Genomic DNA, 13820 nt, shown 5'->3' with positions numbered 1-13820 from the left:
AACTGGGATACTTCCGACCTCCAACTACAAAAACTATCCTGGAACGCCACCTGAAGTCGGATTTCCTACTTATGAATTTGGAGAAGAAGAATTTGTACCCCGACATCACGAGTAGCAGCTGAATTACGTCAATGGCAGCTCCCATGGAAGCACACATTGTAAATGGTAAACCATAACCTAAAAGGCACAGTAAAGTATCATATTAAAATAATACATACTAGTAGCAAATAGTGAAACGTGTTCTGCATATAAATTGATGTAGACATATTTTGTCAGTGCTATTAGGTAGCTTAACTGTGCATAAACTCGCTAAAGAAACATACGTTTGTCACGGTCAACCATGTTTATTGTTTACATGTAGCATCATCCACCACCTTGAACCTGAAACACTTTGAGATCAGAAGTCGGATATTTCAATTTGGAAATTTCCCAGTCCCGACAGGTTTGGAACGCGGCACAAGACTGGTGCACACAACCTAACCAGATGTAACTAGCTAGGTAGGTGCAATAACTTTCACCTGACGATAGCTAACTGGAATGGTGAGTCCATTCGGATCGATAACGTAACCTTACATTAATATAATTAAATATATTTAGCTTGTCGACACACTAAAAAGAAAGTAGACTGTGTTTTGGAGCGCAACATGAGAACCTAGCACTGAGGTTTGAGCTAGCCTAAAGTGAGTCAGAAGCTAACCAGTGAGCTAATCTACGAACACTGTTGTGACTTTTATTTGGTCTCGGAGAACTCGAGTAAGGATGAAATTAACACACGCAGTGGTGTCATCAGAGGGTGCGCTTGATTTGTCTGGGCCAGAGACGCTAATGTTTGCTAACAGAGAGTGTGAAATCAGGCTGTGAGGAAATAGGATGTGCTGTATGTTATTACCACTAGGTGGGGATAGAAGATAATAAAGAGACCTTATTACAGGTGGCTGGTCTCTCGTGTCTTTTTCCTCTCCATCCCCTGAAAAAGACCGGATAGTGCTGAATGCTAAAGCCCGCCTCTAGAGCCTGCAGATGGGGAGAAACCAGACTTCAGACCTAAAAAAAAAAAAAAACATCCTCAGCCTGAAACAAGTCTCATAGCCAGCTGGCATGCTGCCCTTTCTCAGGCTGCTGTTCCCACAGGTTTCTCTCTGTGCGTGCACGAATGATAATATCAGCAAAACTGGTTCATAATCATTAGTGTTCAGTTTTCTTAAATGTTGTTTTAAACTGCTGTATGTCATGTTTCTCACTTTCATTTTTTGGTTTTGTTTAGTTTTTGGCACATTGACAGTATTCAAGAGACTGCGAGAGAGTTGTTGCCCAATATACAATAACACTTTTGTTTTTGCCCCCATTCATCATGAGCTGAACTCAAAGATCTAAGACCTTCTCTATGTACACAAAAGGCCTATTTCTCTCATATTGTTCACAAATCTGTCAAAATCTGTGCTAGTGAACACTTCTCTTTTGCTGAGATAATCCATCTACCTCACAGGTGTGGCATGTCAAGATGCTGATCAGACAGCATGGGTATTGTACAGGTATGCCTTAGGCTGGCCACACTATTGGGGGCGTCTGGTGGGGTCCGGAAACCAGTCAGTATCTGGTGTGACCACCATTTTCCTCACGCAGTGCAACACTTCTCCTTTGTATAGACTTGATCAGGTTGTTGATTGTGGCCTGTGGAATGTTGGTCCACTCCTCTTCAATGACTGTGCGAAGTTGCAGTCAGCTCGAGACCCCGATTAGGACGACAAGCATGCAGATGAGCTTCCCTGAGACGGTTCCTGACAGTTTGTGCAGAAATTTTTGCTTATGTAAACCGATGGTTGCACCAGCTGTCCGGGTGGCTGGTCTCAGATGATCTTGGAGGTGAAGGTGCTGGATGTGGAGGTCCTGGGCTGGTGTGGTACACGTGGTCTGCGGTTGTGAGTCCAGTTGGATGTACTGCCAAATTCTCTGAAACACCTTTGGAGACATGTTATGGTAGAAAAATTAACATTCAGTTCATGGGCAACAGCTCTGATGGACATTCCAGATTGCAACATCTGTGGCATTGTGCTGTGTGATGGAACTGCACATTTTTCAATGGCCTTTTATTGTGGCCAACCTAAGACACAGCTGTGCAATACTCATGCTGTCTGATCAGCATTTTGATATGCCACACCTGTGAGGTGGATGGATTATCTCGTCAAAGGAGAAGTGCTCACTGAAACAGATTTGTGAACAATATTTGAGAGAAATAGGCCTTTTGTGTACATAGAGAAAGTCTTAGATCTTTGAGTTCAGATCATGATAAATAGGGGCAAAAACAAAAGTGTTGTGTTTATAACTTTATTCAGTGTAATTGAGAGCAAATGCATAAGCCACCAAGCTGTCAATAGGGAGTTAGCTCTGTGCAGTTGCTTTACCATTAGTGCTGCTACAATTAGTCGATTAATAGAGTGTGAATGTGAATATTTTCTGTTTTCTTTCCTCCTCTGACTGTAAAATGAATATCTTTGGGTTTGTTACAAAACAAGACATTGAGGATGTCCTCTTTGGCTCACATTTTCCACCATTTTCTAAAATTTTTTGGACCAGACAACTAATTGAGAAAATGATCAACAGATTAATCATTAGTTGCAGCCCTATTTACCATTGTACTTTATGCATTTTCATAATATATTTACCTAATAAAAGTATCTCTACATTTACGTTGTGACAGTAATATATTTGAGCGCTTGTGGTGGAGATGTCCTATTTATAGCACTGTGTTTTTCTGTGTGCCTTCCACAACAGAGTGACAGCAGCACACCATCCTGTGGACAGACATGAGCCATACTACTCTGAAGCCAGTGGGTCTGTATTACAGTTTTACAACACACACTTGTCTTTCAGTATTGAATATAGAAACAGCGCACATGAGGGTTATTTGTAGTGTGATGTTTGGTATACAGACTCCAAAGGTACAAGGCATAGCTGAGTGATATCTGGAGTAAAATATTTATTACCTCTGATGTTATTAATGTCAGGAAACATAGCTTTTATACGGTGGTTTTAAGGCACGTGCGTTCACGTTAGGGATGGGTATCGCTACTCCGACCAAAACAGCCCAGTATCGAGTAGAATCGAAACGTCTCCAGTCAAACCAGTACTTCAATCGATACTTTTTGTAACCAGATCGCGGCAAAAAATTACTATTTGCATGTCGTGCCGCCTCTCTTTTCCGCTGTGTCTTCAGTGTAGTTAAGTGACTAGTTTAATCAGATTCTTTTCTCGTTTTATACTTGTGACTGTTGTTTTTGGAGGAGGTTTGCAACTCACCAGTAGCCTAAAGGAAAAAGCACTCGCAGAGATCTTTCAATTCAGTTCATTTATCGGAAGTTAAAGAGGTGGCATTATGCTTTTTGGCTTTTTTCCCTCCCCTTTATTGAGTTATAAATCTTTTTTGTGCATGTAATAGGTTTGCAAAGTGAAAAAGCCCAAAGTCCAGCCCAAAGGGAGTTCCCATCTCCCACACAAAGCTCTGCTCTGAACCGCTTGAAAACAGCTCGTTTGTAGTCCAGCCCTTCACTTCCTTTATTTGTGACGTCACAATGAAAACGCGTCATCAAGCTTGCCAAGCGGCTAGCGGGGTCAGGCACGCCCTCAAACCAAGCTAGTCTGAGCGGAGGCCCTTTGGCTCGACTCGCCTTTGTTTGGGTTTCCATTGTAGAAATGTTGTACCTGTACCTGCTTCCAGGTACTTTTTTTCGTATCACCTCACCTCCGTCGAGGTTCCAAGCAAGCTGAGGGATACTAAAATGTAACGTGAAAACACGACAGACTGCTGACTGGTCAGAGAGAATATTCACTATTCACTGCATCATCATTGTGTGCGCCAGACAGAGGCCAGCAACAGAAAGTTTTACGGTATTTGTATGGAATTTCATCAATAAAACCATTTCCGAGAAGTTTTGAGGTGAGAAATCAGCTGTGTAGATTTCGAATATTGACAGTTTTACAAGAAGTGATGGCGGAACAAAAAAATGCTTGAATATTTTCGGAGTTGAGGAGCTGCGTAAGTGGCGGTGGGGGAAGCCTGTGCCAACCCGCGGGAGGAGCGTGTGAGGCCGGCAGAGCCCTCTGCTCCCGCCGTCACACAGACCACTGCAGCAACAACGACAGAGGAAAACACAGCTGGAAGGTTTTCATACCGCTTATCTGTCTTTACATTGTTGAAACGTTTTAACTTAAAAAAGAGAAAGCTGTGTGGATCGCTGGTGTGTGTGTCGCATTGAACATTACGTCGCGGCAGTTGTGTGTGGTGTCGCTATGACGACAAGCTACGTACTATCTCTGGGTACTGTTTGCAATGGAAAACCGAGTAGAGTCGAGTCTATCGACTCTACTCGAGAGAGAAAAAACTTTATGGTAGCATTTTTCGGCAAGGCAGCAGAGATCTTCAGAACACCGGCTACAGTTCAACGTTTAGTCCTGATGGTAAGATGTGGAACAATGATGTTGTGGACTTGTGAGTAACTTATACCATCTGCTAGGTTACGGTCGCAGTCTGAAGCAGCTTTGATTTGGATCACACTACCTTGTTTCTTACGACCCACCCTTCTCTGCTTCTGATTGGCTAGTAGTCGGGAACTGCGCATGTGCAACTCCCAACAAAGATTTTGTACAAGTAAGATGCATCACTCTGTAGCTCGAGCGGAACGTACAACACATAGGGTGAAAAAAGGAGCTGCAGCAATGTGCAGTATGAGAAAAATATGGTGTTTTTTGAAAATTAAAACGATGTCAACCTGTTCTGGTACAACCCCTAATTAAGATTTTGAACCTGAAAATGAGCATAATACCACGTCTTTAACAAAATAATTTTACGTTTTTTACTTTCAACACGCGTATCAAAAAAAATACCGTAAATCGTTTCCCTCAACTTATGTGGTCACTAAACAATTTCACTCCTCTCTCATTCAAATATAAAAAAATTCTTTCCCCATATAGTACTACCCATGAGGATGACCTAATTAGGATGAGGAGCGATCTGATACAATTTCCCAATACTTTTATGTAACAGTTATTTGAAACAAGAAAAAAATAAAATAGATAACCTTGCCTGTCCATAACAACAATAAAAATAATAATTGGCTACCAGTCAACTACTATGGATTCATCAGGTGGCATTTTATTCAAGGTATCGAATGAAGTACTCAGTTGGTATCGGTATCACTGGTTTTGGTACTGGTATTATAAAATTTTAAACGATACCCAACCCTAGTTCACGTACATTTTTTTCCCCCAAACAATTCAGCAGAAAACAAAATGACTTAACTCAGGTTATCACAGGAATCAACATAACAAGTAAAGCAACATTACGGGCAAAAAGACCGGTTTGATGGTGTTTTGGCCAACAGGTGGTTCTAACTACTACCTGACTTTGTTAAATCTCCATTTTGGACTGAATTGTTGATGTACTAATTTAACAAGTAACAATTATTTTATTATGAAAATTCTCCCAGGTCTTTGATAGATGAAATTTTAAATCTCAACTAACAGTTTCCAGCACGTGTTCAGCTACAGCAATCAGCATCATGGTAGTCAATTGTTCCTTTTTTTTTTTTTTCTCCACTGTAGAGGCTGTAGTTGTGTGTTAGTCCACATTTGGTTGTCAAGTTGTAGGGGGTCTGTTCTCGAGAGGTCTTTAACATGCAAACATGGCTTTAATAATGCTCCTCATTTTCAAGATCCTGTAATAGCACCTGTTGAAAGGGGTTTCCACCACCTACAACAAAATACAAAAGGAGAGAAGTACTTGTAAAAGAATGTTGTGGCGTCCTTCCAGCGGAGTTGCACAACCCCTGCCAAGTCACACTGAAGCTGTTCTGGTGGCTGTAGTGACACCAAATGCCCCATTTAGATACTCGATCTTTGTGTTTCCTTTATTTTGGCAGCTGCTTGGCAACAGGCAGTTAGACCTGCCTGTGTATCTAATCTGTCTTAATTTTACTGAAATTCAAGTGTGACTTTTATTGTTTCGTAAGAGCGTAAGTTTAGGATAGTTTCCAATTACTTCAAAACCCACTTAGTGAAAATGAAGTATTTTCTCATATTTCAAATGATCTTGTGTCAGTTAGGGGTGAACAAAGAATTGAAGTATTATTGAAATATTCTCCTGGCGTAACGGAACAAGCTTGTTTGGTACCAACTCCAGCAAAAATCACATCATCCATTCCAACTGAAATCATGACTCTCATATCTCAATATCTGTCACAATAATCGCAGTATGATTTTTTTACATATCAATCATCCCCATGTGCATTTGTATGTGGTGATGGAGGTCATTATGTTCTAATGAATACACAGCATAGCTACGTGCTCCACATTCCTCTCCTCTCCTCACCTCTCCTCACACAAACAGGGAGAGTGAAGTGGTTTGTGATGTTTGCACTTGTGAGTCCCTGTGCACGTACGCATGTTCGTCAGTGGGATGAATGGGCTGGAGTGGGGTGTACAACAGCGGAGAACAGCAAAGAAAACTGCTTGAAAATAAAGGACCTTTCAGTGGACCGTAGCAGTGTTTTTGCCTGTCTTAGCCCATTTACCACATCCTGTCTACTTTGCTGTTGACCGGTTTCCATAGCGTGCTGTAATGTTGCTGTCAAAGCTGTGACATCATGGTAGGACGCTGAAGTGTGGGTTAATTTGAAAAGCCTGTGCTGCATTATCATGCCACAATTAAGAATATTTTCCAAAAAATAAAAGCAGATATATATTCTCCATTGAGATGGGTTACATATAGTTTCTCAAGCAACTTCTCAGTAACTGGAAATAAATGTACACTGCTCAAAAAAATAAAGGGAACACTAAAATAACACATCCTAGATCTGAATGAATGAAATAATCTCATTAAATACTCCTTTGTGCTGACAACAAAATCACACAAATTATCAATGGAAATCAAATCTATCCAACCCATGGAGGTCTGGATTTGGAGTCGCACTCAAAATCAAAGTGGAAAACCACACTACAGGCCGATCCATCATTGATGTAATGTTCTTAAAACAAGTCCAAATGAGGCTCAGTAGTGTGTGTGTGTGTGTGTGTGTGTAGCCTCCACGTGCCTGTATGACCTCCCTACAACGCCTGGGCATGCTCCTGATGAGGTGGCGGATGGTCTCCTGAGGGATCTCCTCCCTGACCTGGACTAAAGCATCTGCCAACTCCTGGACAGTCTGTGGTGCAACGTGGCGTTGGTGGATGGAGCGAGACATGATGTCCCAGATGTGCTCAGTTGGATTCAGGTCTGGGGAACGGGCGGGCCAGTCCATAGCATCAATGCCTTCCTCTTGCAGGAACTGCTGACACACTCCAGCCACATGAGGTCTAGCATTGTCTTGCATTAGGAGGAACCCAGGGCCAACCGCACCAGCATATGGTCTCACAAGGGGTCTGAGGATCTCATCTCGGTACCTAATGGCAGTCAGGCTACCTCTGGCGAGCACATGGAGGGCCGTGCGGCCCCCCAAAGAAATGCCACCCCACACCATTACTGACCCACCACCAAACCGGCCATACTGGAGGATGTTGCAGGCAGCAGAACGTTCTCCACGGCGTCTCCAGACTCTGTCACGTCTGTCACATGTGCTCAGTGTGAACCTGCTTTCATCTGTGAAGAGCACAGGGTGCCAGTGGCGAATTTGCCAATCTTGGTGTTCTCTGGCAAATGCCAAACGTCCTGCACGGTGTTGGGCTGTAAGCACAACCCCCACCTGTGGACGTCGGGCCCTCATACCACCCTCATGGACTGTTTGAGCAGACACATGCACATTTGTGGCCTGCTGGAGGTCATTTTGCAGGGCTCTTGCAGTGCTCCTCCTGCTCCTCCTTGCACAAAGGCGGAGGTAGCGGTCCTGCTGCTGGGTTGTTGCCCTCCTACGGCCTCCTCCACGTCTCCTGATGTACTGGCCTGTCTCCTGGTGGCGCCTCCATGCTCTGGACACTACGCTGACAGACACAGCAAACCTTCTTGCCACAGCTCGCATTGATGTGCCATCCTGGATGAGCTGCACTACCTGAGCCACTTGTGTGGGTTGTAGACTCCGTCTCATGCTACCACTAGAGTGAAAGCACCGCCAGCATTCAAAAGTGACCAAAACATCAGCCAGGAAGCATAGGAACTGAGAAGTGGTCTGTGGTCACCACCTGCAGAACCACTCCTTTATTGGGGGTGTCTTGCTAATTGCCTATAATTTCCACCTGTTGCCTATTCCATTTGCACAACAGCATGTGAAATTGTGAAATCAGTGTTTCCTAAGTGGACAGTTTGATTTCACAGGAGTGTGATTGACTTGGAGTTACATTGTGTTGTTTAAGTGTTCCCTTTATTTTTTTTGAGCAGTGTAGTTTCTCAAGCAACTTCTCAGTAACTGGAAATAAATGTATTTAAATTTAACTGCAATTCTAGATCTATTGTATACTTTTGGAAACTGACTGACAAATGCAGAGTATGCATGAAATGGGCCAGAACATGCAAAAAAGACTGGCATCCTGACTGGCATTTTCTGAAATGAAATCACTGAACTAAGTCAAAGGCTCAGGCAGGTAAAGTTCATGTTTAGGAGGCAACATGAAAGTGACAAAAAGTGTCAGGTCTGGGGAGATAGTGAAAGAGGCAAGCACGGAGAGAGGGAGAGGCCTTTTGCTCTGCTTTCCCAGGCTATGCATCAGGAAGGTTGTATTTTTTACACCATGACCACCGCATAGCCCTTTCCTGGGGAAATCCGAGACAAAATCGAGAGAGGCTGCTGCAGGGAGGGAGCGGAGAACAGGAAAACTAGCCCTGGGAAGGAGGGGGTTGGCGGTGGGGAGGGCAGGTACGCCGGAGCCCACACAGCATGAGTGACAGAGAAAGAAGCCGAGAAGGCTCAGTGGAACACACGCACAGGCACATAGACACAAAAACGTGAAACACACATGCATGCTTTCATCTCCTCTTGTTTCTAGGCCCTTTTACCCTCTATGGCCTTCCAAAAATGTGCCCTGGGAGTATTTTGGCTGCACATTCAGCTGGAATGCAGAGCTAATGCCGGGTTCCTCTGCTCTCCAACCGGCCTCAGCTGTTAATCCGATGTTATGGCTGCTCTGCCATGCCTGTTAAAGAAATAATATTTGACGTTATGGCTACTCAGCTATGCCTGTTTTAACAAATAATATTTCCAGTATATAATATATTACCTTTAAGCTAAGATTCAGGTTGGACAGGTATTTCAAGACCATTTGACATAACAAATTTGACCTGTTGTTAAAGTGACTAATGGCTAAACAACATTTGTCCAAGGAGGTAATTGTGCTAACTAAAAAAAAATAGAGAAAAAGGCTAAATATCTTTGAAAAATGAAATGGGTTGTATTTGTTGCATGTTTTTTTTAATGAATTATGGCCTTGAAAATTAGATCTAGAGGTTTGGCATCTTTGATTTTCCTAAATCAGAACTCTTTACTTTAAAGCCCAAAAGACACGAATAGAAGGTCATCAGGTGCCTCGTAGGGTATAAACAACTAAAAAGGCCACTAGGTTTGATTCCTTTGATTGACAGAGGTGAAAGGTCAGAGTGAAACCCCACCTCATCGGTGCGTGTGTGTGTGTGTGTGTGTGTGTGTGTGTGTGTGTGACTCTCTCCCCGCCCCAGGCCTTGACCCTGCCGTGCTGAGAGACGATCTCTTCGAGCAATGGAACCGGAAAGATCTGCAGACGGTGAGAGTCACTTTCACAGCATGTGCCAATTCCAAACATACACAATATTTAGTGTGTGTGTTTACAAAGGATGGAGCCTTTGTGTGTCGGCAAGAAGCACTTCCACAGGAAGAAACACGAGGGAGAGAGCGTGGATACCGGCGCGTTAAAGTAAAGCTCACCAGTGCGTGTGACTGCGTGTGTGTGTGTGTGTGTGTGTGTGTGTGTGTTTGTTAATGAGGAAACCAGAGTGTCTGTCAGTAGGAAGGAAGGAATTTGTGTTGCACTGAATGAACTTGAGATCTTTGTGAGGAGGAGATTGAGTGGATGACATCTGTTTTGCAAATTAAGACACAGCGCGAAGCATTCTCACACAGATATTATTTTCTTGTGTAGGGAGATTTTAAGTGCCAGAGTTTGCATTCTTTAGCCGTGGTCTAAAATGTGTCACACGCCTCTGTTTCTGCTGTGCCAGAGGGGAGCAGGAGTTCCTGCTTTTCTAAAAATTCACTTGTCAGTTACCTCATTTTACCAGCAAGTTTGACTCATTTACAAAAAAAAAGGATTTAGAAAACATGTAATATTTACTTTAAATGTGCTATAGCTGGATTTTAAATTTCAAAAGGGACATCTCTTACCTCTAATCACTAAAACATTTTGAGAAATTCACAATTTACACACACACCGTTAATAATGGCAAACAAGCACTCTTTAGTTTCAAACTAAAACAACTGTTCTTTTTAGTCTCTTGAACATGAACTATAGGCCGCAAAGGCTGTGCGGATCTGTCAATGAACACTGTGAGGCTTTGATATCAATAATGCACTCGGATTTGAACAAATCTACCTGAAAATAAGATTTAAAAAACGATTAAGTTTTAATGTTTTACACATATTCCTTTTCCTCTCTAACGTTTTAATACAACATCCTTTACCTCATGTTTTCTCCCCCGACAGCTACGTTTGGCAGCCCTCCAGGGATTTTCAAAGTTGTCTGAGCCTCTGGAGGCTTTGCTAACAATCCTGGAGAGCTGTCCAGGCAAACAGAAGGGTCGGAGCCACACCCTCGGCCACCACATCCTTATGGAATTCCAGACATGGCTAAAGGAACATCCTCAGGTAGACGGGATTAATCAAAAAACTTTTAAGACTAAATATGCTGCAGAGTTACAGTTCTATCACGTCTACAGTTCCAGCCTAGCCTACTTCACCCTAAGCAGTTTTACAGTTTAGTACACATGCAGAAGTTCACCATCTCTAGGCAAAATAACAGTGCCACTTGTAGACAATGAGTGTTTCAGGAGTTTTTATGAATAGGTAGGTTAAAGAGCATTTAAAATGTTTGTGTGCATGCTGAAATAATAATTTGCTTAAATGGTCATTTTGGTATTTTTCAACATGGACCCATGTTTTTGTGTCTATGTGACTAATTGGGACAACATTTTTTGAAATTGGTCCAATATTGCGGGAGCGCACTGCAGTCAGCAGCAACAAAACAGGGCTGCAACATAATCCTTGGATCCTTGAAAAAGGGTCCCTACAGAGAAGAAACAATTTTTTAAAAGAGTCAGATCCTTTTTGTTTAACCAGTAACAGTCACTATATTTTTCTCAAAGCCACCAGACTCCACTGATAAAAACAGTTATTTTACCTTGCAGAACACAGGAGTTGCTGGCCTACCGCTGCCTCAGTTGGTTAGTTTGTTTTCTCTTTTATTGTGTTTAAAAGGATTAAAACATCTGCAACTGCTCGCAAGGATTATGTCGTAGCCATGTTTCACTACTGCCGACTGCAGCGCGCTCGCTCAATACTGGGCCAATTTTGCTGTAGCCATTAATGTGAGTTCACAGAATTCAGACTTGAGCCATGAGCAAAAAGGTACAAATTGTTATCAGGCTTTTCTCTTTTTTTTTTATTCTTTCGTGTGTTTAGCCTCTATATAAATCAAGATAGTCTCCTTTTCACCTATTTTTTTGTGAAATATTGTTTGGCCATTTATTTGTTTTTTTGGTTCCTTGGATTTTGTATTGCTCCACCAGGTGACCCTGAGCTCACTCTCAGAGCAGCAAGCAACAGCTCTCCAGCGGCGGGCTCTGAGCTTACTAACAGACACCCAGCCCGGCTTTGTAGACAACCTCATAAACATCTACCAGCTCAGTTCCCTGGATCCGGCCATACTCCGACTGAACATTGTGAGGTTGCAGGCTCTTAACTGCTACAAAGAGGTGAGTTTCTCATTTGATGTTAACATTGTTTTCGTATGGCAGCAAGATTACAGACCAAAAAAAATCTAGAAAGTCACATTGATGCTGAAACAAAAGGATTTTCTGTTTCTCACAGGCAGTAGTGCTCAGCATAAAGCTGAAGTTACAGAAAGAACTGAATATGGAAGAGGTGAGACAAAACAGTTTCAGCATGTGTATTCATAAGCTGTGAATACGTAAGCATATTTAAGATGTGTTCGATCTGAACTTCCAAAATTGTCATCTCCAATCTTCTTCTGCAGATGTGTGTACCGCTGATCTTGCAGAATAAGTTGCCATTGGCCGAGTCCTTTGTCACAGGCCACAATCATCTAGAGCAACGACTGGTCATGCTGCTAGACTCGTGGTGCCACCCCAGCTTCAGCGTGGAAGAGATAACCAAGTACGGGGGCTTGTGTGAACATATAGGAACTTAAATATGTGTGTAGGCATCAGTGTGCCGCTGCATGAACTCATACGGTTGTCTCCACAGGCGGTTCCCTCGCCTCTCTCTGTCCAAACAGTGCATGGGCCACATTCAGCCCAAAATGCTCACCAAACAAGTCTTCCGACTCATGGAGAAATTCAGTGTGTGAGCGTGTGTGTGTGTGTGTGTGTGTGTGTGTGTGTGTGTGTGTGTGTGTGTGTGTATGGGCTCATGTGCAGTTGTTCATGTGTGGGCGTCAAGCAGAAATGATTTGACCATGTCTTTTTAACACAGGACTGTGTCCCAGTGCTCTGCAGAAGAGGAGATTGGACTCTCTGCGGTTCCTCATGTATAAGAAGTTTGTGGAGGTAAGTGATGCAGCAGGCTTTCCTTTCTGTTTTATGTAAGCATCATAATATATAACGGGTATTCAAGCAGGCTACTTAAGTGACTAGCATTTTTGTAGCTAGTGCGAATGAATGGCAGTAACAATAATAACACTGTTGAGATGGAAGACAGACATGCTTTCTTGCTTGGTGTCCAGAATACAGACTTTCTTTATCACACGTGTTCATTGTTGGTGGCTGAATTATTTGTAATTTTATCATATTGTGGTGGTTAAGACCCTGTTCAACATACATATTGATTACATTACTTTAATTTACCTTCTTAAAGGTGGGGTATGCGTTTGGATGAGAACTGTATTAGTATTGTAACAAATGGCATACCCCACCTTTAATTGATTTTCAACAATTTGTCGATTAACAAAACATTTATTGGCAACTAATTTGATAATCAATTCATCATTTTAAGTTTTTTTTGATGGTTTCACCTTCTCAAGTGTTAGAATTTGGTGTTTTTCCGGCTCTTACATTAGTGTAAATTGAATATTCCTAGATTTTTTTAATTGTGGAAGCATTTCATCAGTTTGCCTTGGACTTTATTGTGATGAGGAATTAATTGAGAAAATAATTGGAAGATTAATGAAAATAATCTTTGCAGTCTTATTTCTGTTTCTAGACTCCTGCCAGAAATACAGTGGGTACGGAAAGTATTCAGACCCCTTTAAATTTTTCACTCTGTTTCATTGCAGCCATTTTCCAAAAATCAAAAAAGTTCATTTTATTTCTCAGTAATGTACACTCAGCACCCCATCTTGACAGAAAAAAACAGAAATGTAGAAATTTTTGCAAATTTATTAAAAAAGAAAAACTGAAATATCACATGGTCATAAGTATTCAGACCCTTTGCTCAGTATTTAGTAGAAGCACCCTTTTGATCTAATACAGCCATGAGTCGTTTTGGGAAAGATGCAACAAGTTTTTCACATCTGGATTTGGGTATCCTCTGCCATTCCTCCTTGCAGATCCTCTCCAGTTCTGTCAGGTTGGATGGTAAACGTTGGTGGACAGCCATTTTCAGGTCTCTCCAGAGATGCTCAATTGGGTTTAAGTC

General features: G+C 42.3%; 1 protein-coding gene across 1 annotated transcript in view; it reads left to right on the top strand.

The window, feature by feature from the left end:
• The first annotated feature begins 433 nt into the window (after positions 1-433).
• exd3 (exonuclease 3'-5' domain containing 3) overlaps positions 434-13820 on the top strand; it is a 46472-nt gene continuing 33085 nt past the window's right edge. Inside the window, 9 exon segments of the mRNA XM_046067313.1 lie at positions 434-498; positions 2773-2832; positions 9653-9717; positions 10653-10814; positions 11735-11920; positions 12036-12089; positions 12202-12341; positions 12432-12526; positions 12630-12733. Of these exon segments, the coding sequence (XP_045923269.1) occupies positions 2805-2832; positions 9653-9717; positions 10653-10814; positions 11735-11920; positions 12036-12089; positions 12202-12341; positions 12432-12526; positions 12630-12733 (834 nt within the window). The 5' untranslated portion in view covers positions 434-498; positions 2773-2804.

The sequence above is a fragment of the Micropterus dolomieu genome, linkage group LG13, assembly GCF_021292245.1.
Source record: "Micropterus dolomieu isolate WLL.071019.BEF.003 ecotype Adirondacks linkage group LG13, ASM2129224v1, whole genome shotgun sequence".
In the NCBI taxonomy this organism is placed as follows: domain Eukaryota; kingdom Metazoa; phylum Chordata; class Actinopteri; order Centrarchiformes; family Centrarchidae; genus Micropterus; species Micropterus dolomieu.
This window is presented reverse-complemented; position numbering and strand designations above follow the sequence as displayed.